Raw genomic sequence first — 12,961 nt, 5'->3', positions numbered from 1 at the left:
ATTTTCTCTGATGAATCCCCTTTCAAATTGTTTGGTGCATGTGGAAAAACGCTTGTCTGGAGAAGGAAAGGTGAGCGCTACCATCAGTACTTTGTCATGCCAACAGTAAAGCATCCTGAGATCATTTAGGTGTAGGGTTGCTTCTCAGCCAAGGGAGTGGGATCACTCACAATTTTACCCAAGCACAAAGCCATTTGAATGGTAAAACAACCTCCAAAAGCAATTTCTCCCAAACATCCAAGAACAGTGTGGTGACAAACAATGCCTATTCCGGCATGATGGACCACCTTGCCATAATGCAAAAGTGAGAAAACATCGAAATTTTGGGTCCATAAATAGGAAACTCTCCAGACCTTAATTCCCACTGAGAACTTGTGGTCAATGCTTAAGAGACAAACAAAAATCCACAAAATCTGACAAACTGAGCATTGATTAGGCAAAAAGTGGCAGCCATCAGTGATTATGTGACCCAGAACATTGAATGACAGCATGCCAGGGCGAATTGCAGAGGTCCAGAAAAAGAAATGTCAACATTGCAAATACGTAATGTAATTGGAGTCATTGTGAGCCTTTGACACTTACAATTCTTGTAATTTTATTTCAGTATACCATAGTAACATCTGCCAAAAGGGTCTAAACACTAAACCAGCAAACTTTGTGAAAACCAATATTAGTTTCAGTCTCAAAACTTTTGGCATGGCTGTAGCAACTATGAATCAATGACTATACAAACTTTCCATCCATTTGGACTATATCATAGCCCAGTGAAATTATTTATCTTGACAACATCTTAATCTTTTTCAAAATGTCAACAGGATCATAAGGAACAAAATGTTCTTAGGGTTTATCACTTCCCCACCAGTGTTACACATGTGGTTCATAGTAAAGCATACTCCCCAATTGTACCTTTTTAGCTGGTACAGTACCTTTTTTGTGTCCAGTACCAACCAAAAATAGCTTTATATTTGAGCCTCCAACTGTCCATTGAAAGTATAGGATTTTTGCCAGGGCTGGATTATAATGGGGGCACAGGGGGGGTCAGTACCCCTGGGCCCCCTGTGGTTGGCATGTATTTAAAAAACAATTGGGAGTGCTAGCGCTAGATACCAAATGTAGCGAGGGGGCTGCCAGGCTGGAGTGGTCCAGGCTCCTAAATGGTAATATATTATTAGGTAGGTAGCCTTGCGCTCACCCTCTAGATGTGACAATATAGTATGTGGTTGGATTATAAAGAGAGAAGTGACACGTAGTGTTAATTATAAAGGGTTTATTGTATTTTTTTATTTATTTATTTTTTATATTTTGAGAAAAAAAAAAACATTTTTTTGTACCTCTCTTTTATTCTCTGTGCAAAATAAATTGTTTACTCTTATTTACAATTATTGTCCCATGTATACTTGATACGTGCAAATAAGTCGCTATTACAGTCCAAACCAAACCTTTTTTCCAAAACTACCCTTTGAACAGCACACCAGTGTTCCTGGACTAAGCTGACACCCATTATATTTAAAGGGGATTGCATTATATGGGACCTGACGTTCGTGGAGGATCACCTGTTTAAAGAATTTCTTGGCGCACATCTCACTTAATCTACATATATATATATATATATATATATATATATATATATATATATATATATATATATATATATACACATACATACATACATATATATATATATATATATATATATATATATATATATATATATATATATATATATATTTTTTTTAGCTAATGTTTTTGCGCATGGGAGTGGGGTAATGCTGCAGCTTCAGCTATCTGCCAATGTGGCAATGATTAATGGTGCTGAGCATCAGGAGTCAAGGCACACTGACTGCACAAGTATGCAATGCATTACTGGGAATTGACGAAGTCCCATGAGACTTTGTACAAGAGGTAAGAGGCTGAGAGGCTTGTGCTGAGCTCTGTTTAGTGGAGCTCATCATATGCTTCTCATGCCCATGAAGGATAGCAGCAGCAGCTGCCTTGTCATGGGAGGGTTTTTAATCAGAGGCAGTGCTGAGTCTGTCAGGGCTCCTACAGAGTAAGGTACAGAGGGACAAACACAGGCTTTTCATGTGGTTTCTGTGTTTAAATTAATCCCCCCCCCTCCTGCAGTTGAACATTGATCAAGGTGCCCATAACAATTACTTACCATCACCCACGTCGCGGCATTGTCCTCCGGCTCCTTCAGCCACCACGGACAGGTCCGGAGCGCACACTGCAGCCTGCAGAGCGCCAAGCTCCTCTGTGTCCTAGCTGTACCCAGGGCACCCCCGTCGGCGGCCCTGATTCTCCAATGCAGTTTGCGGCCAGTAATGACAAGTAGGAGGGGTTCCCCCATTTCTAAAGTGCCCCAGGCCCCCCGAAGGCTTAATCCAGCTCGGATTTCTGCCCTTTAGATGTTATGGGCATGAGTAATGCCCAAGGTATAGATTTATTAAAATTTCTAAAGTTGAGATGCTGCCTGTAGCAACCAGATTAAACGTAAAAACTGTCAATTGCTTTTTTGGACTTTGGACAGATTCTGATTGGTTGCTATGGACACCACCACCAATAGTTTGTTTTAGAAGCATTAGTAAATCCACACCCAGGAGGTTTGTTGGTTTATTAAACCCAAAGAGGAAAAAGTTTTATATAATTTGCTTATTAATACATGCAATTTAAAGCAAAATTTCCCTTTATTATCACAATAATTAGGTAACAAAGAAGCCTACTTTTGTAAGTCTAATTCAGAAGAGGTATTTTGCTTTTAAAATTAAGACATACCTATCCCGGCCTTTACCACACATTATTGAAATATTTTTACTATTAATATTTTTACTATTATTAAATTTATTATTATTGACCCAAACGTAATAGAAATAACATTGGGAGTGAGATTTAAGCAATACAGATGCTAGATTTAAACCGTACCATTAAAATTATGACAAGATCAACCTGGTTTGGCCTTAAAAAAATGCTCATTTAAATTTAGTGGTTACCTCACTGAAGATTCTCCACTGCCTGCAACTCTCAGACTATCACATTTTGGCATGTATCTGATTCAGCTAGGACAGTTGGATTTAAAACAATAAGGAGAAAAGATGACCTCTCCAGAGAAGAGATATGATGTAGTGAACAAGGAGCTCCTTTGTGACCATTGAAGCATACACAGAGAGGTTATCAGATAATTGGCTAGTCAAATAGTTACATGGAGTCTATGCTTGCTATCATTGTGTCATCTCCTACATTTACTCTTCGCCATTATACTTCAGATCAATCATTAACCTTTCAGAAAGATTATAGATCTTCAAACAGTTTTTATATTGCACCGGCACAATCAAAGGGAATATTAGCTTATCCATTAATTTGTAATTACACAGGATTATCCAGAAGACTCAAAAGACTAATATCCAATTTGTGTTAATTATATGAACAAATGTCTGTGATACTGGTGACCAATTTAAAACATCCAGTTTCTCATTTGGATTAATCACTTATTTATAAAGGTGTCCAAAATCCATGATGGACAGCTAAAAATGTATTATTTTTTTTTACATAGAAACACGGTTTACAGTGTTGATGGAGAAAGAGCATATTGAAAGGGAGGCCCTCTAACCCCCAAGTCTGTCTGTTACCCAGTTTGTTTTATCACTGTTTACTATTGTAAAGGGCAACGGAATCTGCTGCGCTATATAAGAAACTGTAAATAAATAAATAAAATAAATAATACGTGCTTATAATCCCCCCCCCCCCCCCCAAAAAAACTTGATAAACTGTTCCATGTTGTCATCTCTGATGAGTAAAAAGAACTCTCACATTTGATCAACAAAAGGGACAGATACATTCTGGAGTAAATATGGTTCTGTACCGTGTGTGTAACATAGCACAAACATTAAGTGACAACTCCCCTAAAAATACCCATTTGTAGCATGCCCTCGCCATAGTTGATAGTATTTGTAAGAAGACAAGTTGCATCTATTTATGTGCAACACTTACCTGATTAAAGTGTCCTTGGCAATAGTGCTGAGCTTGGGGGATGTGGAAGATCTCATCCATGTACGTATCCCTCTGTTCTCGGTTAAGTTTAGAGAACAGTAAACTGGAGAGTAGAAAACAACCACTGAATAGGGCAGAGAAGTAATAACCTTCCAACTTGTCCATGGTTAGTCCCCGAGGAGCATAAACACTGGAAAAGAACACAACCGTAAGAGATGCAAAATTGTGAAGAACACTGTACAAAATATTATGTCTGCTGCAGGAAGATTGTCGTGCCAGTCTCCAGTTAGCTCTTTTATATTGCGCCATGTGGCTCTGTGAGATGACTACGGTCACAGAATATCAAGTAAATGCTTACACTTTATTTCATGTATGCAACTTAGAGCTGCTAATCCATTACTGCAATATTTCATTAGGTTCATGATTTCACTTTTTAAGTTATAGGGGCTAAATGTTATAGCCTACGAGCAGCTGCAGGTTTTTTAAAGCTTCGAACATTTACAAAGCAAATGTGACTAGGAAGCATAAGGAGACTGCTATGTGACACTTGTATATTGTATGCGAGTCTGTAGATCAACGATTTACAATCAATGTGCCGTGACACCAGGTGGTGTGTTGCTTAGCTGTCTGCCAGATAAATTTCATGTGTGGCTACTGCTGCTGTCAGTAGACGGCAGTCGCTGACGGGTACATAACTAGCAGCACTGGGTGCTTCCGTGGGACGGTGCATGACCACGCATGCCACGGCACCTTTCTGCGTACTGCTGCTGCTCCTCGGTCTGCCGTCTATGTACAGACCACTTAGCAGGTATGTCGATGTTTTCTTTAACAGAGTTCAGCTATAAAGGCACTGCAGTAGCTCCACTATGTCTGATGTCCCACTGTGGTTAAAAACTTGTGTGCAATTAGTAGGCATGATGGGGTGGTGGTGAGTGGCTGACAGGCTGATTGTTGAAATTAATGAGGGTGGTGTCGGAAGGTAGTGTGTGTAATTATTTAGGGGGGGGGGGTCCCACAGTAATTACTTTGCTGATACCCACATCCCTAAGTAATTACACACAATGTCTAAGTAGCCTTCATCATTATTTCACCCAATGCTGCCAACACTAATCCCAACAGTGTGGGAATTTGTATCGGTAGCTTTGTGTAGAATTACTGGGGAGGGGTGTCAGAAGTAATCGGTGAAATTACTGGGGCGGTGTCAGCAGACAGTGGGAAATAACTGGGTAGGGGTGCCGCCAGTCATTGTGTGTAATTACTGAGGGAGAGGGGTTGGTGTTGGCTGGCAAAGTGTATAATTACTGTGCGGGTTGGTGTGTGCAGCATTGTGTGGAATTACTGGGGGGGGGGGGGGGTCAGCAGGAAAAGTTCATAATTAAAATATAGAATATTTTAAAAGGCTTCTAGCTGAACAAAAAACACCAGGCTAAACAGTGGTCTAAAATCACACTTGCCGACAAAGCTCAAGAAGCCATACGTAATTTTACCAGCATGCTGTAAAATTGTAAATATCATGTTTGGTGAGAAATATGAAAATCCCTATGTCTGATAACACAATTATTCAGTGAATACAAGATTAAAGAATCCAATATTTTTTGCCATCCACCTGGAGGAGTCAACTGACATTACTGGAAAAGCTCATCTCCCAGCATTCACTAGGTTTATTTGTAATAAAGAATTCATTATACAATTTCTATTTTGAAAACCACTTCCAGAAACAACAAAAGGCCAAGACATTTTGATGTGGTCTACACTTATTTCAGTTCTCATAATTTGTCTTGTGAATCATGCATCAGCATCTGCACAGATGGTGCTCCCTCTAGCTCGGGAGGCTGAAAAGATTTGTCGCATGGATGCTGCTCACACACACACACACACATCATACTGCACACAGATGTGAGGTGGCTTTCTAGAGGGCGAGTGCTTTTTTTATGTTTTTATTAAGGCACTGTGCAATAAAATACAGCTTTCAAAAACACAGGTTGTACATTGTAATTATTTTCAGTGAAACAAATCTAATATCATGGTGCACATATAGCCATGGTTTGGTGTTTTACCATAGTGTTATGGTGTATTTTCCATGAATTTGCATTTACAGGTTGAGTGTTCAACATAACAGTAGACGGAGATTGCTTTTAAGATTATATGAACTTGTATTTATTTTTTTACTTCTGAAAACTCTGAGATGGCTGATCTGAATAGTGATGGTTGACTTTCTAGCTCATATCTGCCAAGCCTTGAATACACTTAAGAGTATGCAGGGAAACAATGACAATTTTCTTACCTGCACTGACAAAATGGTAACATTGTGGGGAGACCGAATAAAAAAAAAAAAAAAAAAAGAACAAAGCCGAAAATGTTTGATCTAACAAAAAAAGTTGCCAACGGGACAAGAAAATCGTGTCAATTTTATTCTACAAAGTTTGTCACTGCTGAGTTACGATATTAAGACATATTTCCCATCACTTGATGTATCTTCCTTTGACTGGGCGAGAGAACCCTTTGTGCCAAATGTGTATGCGTCAGCTAAAGTAAGTGTTACAGAAGATGATAAGCTGGCAGAAATATGAAATGACAGGGCTGAAGTTAAAGCATGCATCAACAGATATGGCCTCATTCTGGTTATCTTTCCGACAAGAATTCAAGGTGATTGGTAGGAGTGCTTCATTCTCCACATATATATATATGTGAAGCTGGCTTTTCTGCTATGAGCACCAAGAAGGGCAAGAACAGGTCACAGCTTCAATCATTGGAGGAAGACTTGAGGGTATGCTTGTCAACCCTCCGTCCTCGGGCAAGAGATATCATGAGACATCACCAAGCACAGGTTTCCCACAGATATTCCTATGCAAGCAAAACCTTTTTATACAAATTAATGGAAAGCATAAATATCTACATATTTTTAAACTCTTTATTTTCTAAGAGAAGCAATACAAAACAGGATCACAACACACACAACAAAAAGCTAGGTTCTCTTTTTCGAACGTTAAGGCCTCCCATACATTAGTCCAACTTGTCCTAGGGACAAGTCGGACCTGATTTCCCCTGCAGCTCCCTGGGAACTGTGCCAAGTTTTGTTTATGATAAATCTCATGGATTTATCATATGCAGTCCCCAGGGAGCTGTTGTGCACATTTCCGGTGGGCGGGGGGAGCCGTTGTGGAGAGCCGGGCAGGGGAGGAAGCTGTGCAGGGTGGGGGATGCCGGCCAATAGAGAGCCAGGCAGTGGGAACAGGGGGAGGCAGCATAGGGAGCCGGGCAGGCTAGGAAGCTGTTGCCCTCAGACGCAGAGTGCCAGCAGGAGAAGACGATGGCTGCTGGGCAGCGCGGGAGGAGCAGAGCACTTTAAAAAAAAAAAAAAAAAAAAGCCCATACAGATGAATGGGCAGCCACTGATTGGCTGAGACCTCTCTCAGCCTGCTCCGCCCGGCTCTCTATTAGCCGGCATCCCCCGCGCGGCTCCGGGCTGCACATAAGCTTTAGCAAAACTTATGGGCAGCCTTCCGACTCCATTCCAATGCGCACAGTCCCACGCATCGGGTCAAACTGGTTGTCTACAAGTGAGATTTGGCCCGATTTCACAGCCAGATTCATCAGAATCGGGTGAAATCGTATCCAAATCGCATAGTGCATGGGGGCCTTAAGACTAAACAAGAAAGTAAACTATAAGGGACTACATAGACAGGGAATGGGGAGGGGAACAGAAACAAGATAAGAGGAAAACAAGACTAAGAGAGGAAAAAGGGAACAAAAACAGGTACAAATAAGTCATGGCAACACGCATATAAATTAGAGAGCAGAATTAGAGTACAGAATTAGAGTACAGAATACAGATATTCAGAAACACTATAGACTCACAATGAGAAGCAAAGAAAAAAAGGCCTGGTCTCAAGAGGGACCTGGGAGCTGCCTGAGGCAATGAAAATACTCAGTCCAGACCCAGAAACGCATCAAAAACAGACTCATAGGATAGTAGGAAAAAAGGGAGCCATATGTAGGAGCCAAGGACCACACAAAGCCTTTAATTTATGGGCACAATCATGGAAGTAGTAATTAATCTTTCCATAGCAGCTTTGGACCAAAGATAATCAGGTCCGACTGGGGGCAACAGGGGACTTCCAGTATCTAAGCAATAAGGGAGTTGGCCCTGACCAAAATATGGGATAACAATTTATTCAAGGAAGAGTCTAAAAATCAGGGAAAGGATGAGCAAGAAGGAACGACCATGGGTCTAGGGCTAGCGGGATACCTGAATTCGTTTTCAAGAGGAAGGATACCAGAAAGGCTAGATAGAAGGGCAAGTCCACCAAATATGGAAGCGTGTCCCTCTATGGCCGCAATTAAGCCAGCACACAGGAGTATATATACTGTATATAATATTTTATGAAAAAATTGTGTGCCCTGGCAAATTTGAAATCTTGTTTAGTGTGAACATGTTTGAAAAGGTTGCAAATCACTGCTGTATATGGGGCAGAACAGCAAGTGTATTGAAAAAAAGCTGCTGCTACAGTACTACATTGTAGCACTTTGTGTACAGATTTAGGGGTAAATGTATAAACTTGGAGAAGTGGTATCTATCTCCATAAAGATGTTATGTGCAAGGGGATAATGCGCTAGCCTAACTGTCAACTTACACATTGGAGTGAAAGTCAATTAACTGAAGTTGCTGTGAGTGAGGCTGGCATTTTTTGCAGATAATTTGCACATCTCTCACAGCAACGTTGGAACTCAAAGTGTTAAGTGTGTGTATATATATGTTTGCATGTGAGTGACCTCTGGTGTGTGCAATACCCCTGTCATCCCTGTGCATCTCCCAGCAGCCCCCTCTGAAGATGGAAGCAAGACCACCGGAGAGGCGAGTATAATTTTTTTATTCATGCATTGCAAGGTTTCCGGAGCTGAAAGACTATGTTTTTTAAATGGATACAATGGTGTTGGGAGCAGGTAATCCATGTTTGGATGTGAGGTACGCAAGGTTTTTTTTTCCTTACCAATTGAATTCCACCCTCAGTCACAGTCAGAAATACAGCAATAACCACACTCGCGAGAAGCATTGTGCAAGTTATTCATTATACAAGAACACCTCAAAACAGGGCATGTGGATATTTATGACCTGTCATGTATCAAGAGGGATGACATTTTCCCCTCTTCCCATACAGTAGGAATTCTGGGGTGAATAATACCGAATTCTGCAGCATTATGCGTGGATAAAATGTCGTCCGCAGCTCGCACAGCCACTACTATATGTTTTGCATAAACATCCATTCGCAGCCTTGGGTGTGGGGTCCAAATTATTCGATGGTCGCCAACCATTGAATGATTTGGAAGGTGTATGCAAAACTAAGACTCTCTGATGTGTTAGCTTTGCGTGCTCCCTGTATGGGAACAGGGCGGGCAGGTGACAATCGTTGATTTCAGCTGCCCACCCCGGCACCCACGTCACTGCCTAATCTCCATGGGATTGCCCATGAAATGCTGGGCTTCCCCATGGATGCTGCCCCCGCCCGCACTGCTAGGTGAAAACGGCCCAGCGAACTAGGAGATCGACATGCCCGCTCACACCCAGCGTACGTACAGAAATGCACACAAGGAAAACATTAAAAGACATCCCCCAGAAGGGCCCTTCTAAGCAATATATTTTACTATCTTATAGGGGGCAAGATATACTAAGCCATGAAAAGTGATAAATGGAGCATGATAAACCACCAGCCAATCTGCTCCTAACTCATTTTTTAAACATGTGACATGGCAGTTAGTAGCTGACATGGCTGGCACCATGACTCTCCATTTTATCATATTTTAAGCTTAGTACATCTGGGCCCTAGTGGCTATGGGGCTTATGCTGCTTTCAGACCACAAAACTGGCTCTGACCAGGTATTTTAAAACGTTTCTAAAAAACGGGTCTGCCAGCTAAAACCCCTTTCACACCGCATATCTTTAAACGGTATTTCAGTGCAGTTTTTGTCCCTTCACAACAATGAACCCGTTTTAACCCATAGAAAACCGTGGATGAAAAAAACTGGGTCTGAAACGGGTAGGACCCTGCTTTATTATTGTTTAGAAATACCAGTTCAATAGAACAAGTAAATTCACTCTGCACCTTGGACCACAGGCCCTGAAGTCTCAAATCTAGAACTACAGCTCCCCAGCCCCGGAGACTGGCATCGGTGGTGACCACCAGCCAGTCCCATGTCTGAAGAGACCGGCCCCATTGAAAGAAGTCCACCTCTGTCCACCATAGCAGTGAGGACCTGATTTCTGATGTCAGTATTAAGGATTCTGTCTTCATTGTCTTTGGGTTCCCCGACCAACAAGCCAATATGTTCCATTGAAACTCTCGAGAATGGAACCTGGCGTATTGAAGAGTCTTGAAAGTTGCTACCATTTAGCCCAGCAACTTCAAACCTCTCCAAACTGACTGATCTGGAAATTCCAGAATCAATTCCACAGTTGACAAACGTCCCTGGCCTTTGATTCCGGGAGAAACACCCGATGTAAATGAGTGTCCAGAATGACTCCCAGGAACTGAATTCTCTGGGAAGGGACCAACTGGGACTTCTGCAAAATTAGCAGCCAGCCGTGATTCTGTAAAAACAGAATAGCCTCTGCCAAGTCCTGCTGCAATTTTTCCGGATCGTCCAAATAAGGAATCACTATTATTCCTTTTAATCTGAGAACGGCTGCCATCACAGACATGATTTTTGTAAATACCCTCGGGGCCGTGGCCAGTCCAAAGGGTAGAGCCTGAAACTGGTAATGTAAGTCTCCTATTGCGAAGCGTAGTAAAGACTGATGTTCCCTGCATATGGGGATGTGTAAATATGCGTCCTAGATGTCCATTGACACCAAAAATTCTCCTTGGTCCAGGCATAATAGAACCAACCTCAGGGACTCCATTTTGAAATGATCCACCCACAGGTGAAGATTGAATGACTAAGTTCAGAATGGGTCTGAAAGATCCGTCTGGTTTGGGTACTAGGAAAAGCATGGAGTAAAACCCCTTCTTTCTCTCCTCCCACGGTACAGGGACCACCACACCCTTTTCTTGAAGAGACTGAGTAGACCCCAAAAGGGCTTTTCAGAGACATGCCTCTTTTGGTAATGGTGTGGGTAAGAACCTTTTTGGTGGAAAACCTCTCAAGTTTATCTTGTATCTGAGAGATACTACGTCCAGGACCCAAGGATCCTGTTGCAATAAGGCCCAAGCGTCCCGGTATTGCAGGAGGCGACACCCCACTCGGAGGACAGAGAGGGGAGTCTCCTGGTTGTCATGCTGAGGATTTTTCCTCACCTTTGGCACTCTGTTTCTTATTGAAAGCACCAAAGCGGGACTTTGGGGCCTTCCCCTTTCCAGACTAGAATTTTCCTCTGTAGGATTGTCCTTTAAGGGATGCACCTCCTCTAGGGGAGGGACGTAAGGATGACCGAAAGGCAGAGAATTTTGAGTTATGTTTAACGTCAGGGGCAGGCAGAAAAGTACTTCCCCCCCCTGTAGCCTGTTTAATAATGTCCTCCAATTCGGAACCAAAAAAAAAAGAGATACACTTTAAAAGCCAACACTTCTAAGGACTTTTTGGACTCATTGTCCACCTCCCAGGCCTTGAGCCACAGCTCTCCTAGCATTCACAGAGACCGCAGAAACTCTGGAAGCCATTTTGAGCGCCTCTTCTACGGCCTCTAAATTATACTCTGCTGCAGCCTTTAATTTTTCAGCCAGAATTAAGACACCTGGGTCTGAAGGTACCATTGCACACATAGCATTTGCCCATACGATCATGGCCTTAGAAACCCATGCAGAAGCAATAATAGTTCTAAGAGTAAACCCAGCACCTTAAAAAAATTGCTTTAAGATTTCCTTCAAGCTTTTTCTCAACAGGGTCTTTAAATGCAGCACCCCTTGAACGGGAAGCACAGTAGCTTTTGATAATCTAGCTACCAGTGCGTCAACAAAAGGGACCTTTTCCCAAAGATTTAGATGCTCCTCTGGCATAGGGTAAAGGTTCAAAAACCTCTTAGGCATCTGGAGTCTCTTATCGGGCGTTTCCAAGCCCACTCCAACACATCTTGCAAACCTTCATCTGATAGTAACAGTCTTTTAAACACCCCTTTTGCTGGAGTTTTGTTATCAGATAAGCTTAAAGCTTGTTTGACAGCCAAGACTAAGTCCTCCACACCGGGGACCAACATATTATCACCCTGCTCCCAGGGTACATCATAACAGCACTCCCCCTCCTCCCCTGAATCTTCCAAAGCAGGGAGAGATGAGTGAGAATGTTTAGAAACAACTTCTGAATCTTTGTCAAACTTATCCAGAAGTGCATTAAATCTGTTGATACTCTTAGCTGTATCCTGCATCACTTGCAGCAAAACTGGTTCTCCCTGTGTTAATGGAAAGGAGCCAGAAGAATGTTGAGAGAATGACATAGGTCTAGGAGATTTCACCATTTCATCCCTCTGTTTATCCAACAACTGCACTAAAGCAGTGACCGACCTGCCTAGGACCACAGCCCACGCTGGTTCTGTCTGTTCTACCCTCTGAGCTGTAGCACCCATGGGTCTCACAGCTGCACAAACAGGGCACATATCCCCTTGAGTCATCTGTTCAGGGGTTAATACTAGTGCACAAACTCTGCACATGCAAAAATGTGTTAAGGGCTCCCTCCACAAGGCTGCAGACTGCCTTTCTGTCATGATTAATAATCACACAGTGCAAAATGACAGGCGTATAGTACTCAGTCAATGTAAAGCCAGTATTTATCTGGTCTGAAGCCTCCGGACACTTCCTCCGGATAGTGGGGGGGTAGCGATGCCCAGGAGAATCAATCACTCTGCAGGATACAGCGTTTTAGCTCCGCAGCCAGCGTCTTCCAAAACAGCACCAAGCAGAGTGAGGGAAGAGACCATCTGTCCCAGCTACAGCAGGGTCTGTGGTGATTTGGTGCCAAACTACCCCCTGTATCCGCCCCCAGTATG

General features: G+C 42.4%; 1 protein-coding gene across 5 annotated transcripts in view; it reads right to left on the bottom strand.

Annotated features, from left to right (window-relative positions):
• Positions 1–12,961, bottom strand: part of ALG10 (ALG10 alpha-1,2-glucosyltransferase) — an 82,341-nt gene that overhangs the window by 25,585 nt on the left and 43,795 nt on the right. For all 5 annotated transcript variants that reach the window (XM_083182926.1, XM_083182927.1, XM_083182928.1 and 2 more), the window contains exon 2: positions 3,988–4,177. In XM_083182926.1, the coding sequence (XP_083039052.1) occupies positions 3,988–4,152 (165 nt within the window). In that variant the 5' untranslated portion in view covers positions 4,153–4,177. The remainder of the gene's footprint in view (positions 1–3,987; positions 4,178–12,961) is intronic.

Source organism: Crinia signifera, chromosome 4 (assembly GCF_055691185.1).
Source record: "Crinia signifera chromosome 4, ASM5569118v1, whole genome shotgun sequence".
Lineage (NCBI taxonomy): Eukaryota > Metazoa > Chordata > Amphibia > Anura > Myobatrachidae > Crinia > Crinia signifera.
The sequence above is the reverse complement of the archived record's forward strand: the minus strand, read 5'-3'. Positions and strand labels throughout refer to the sequence as shown.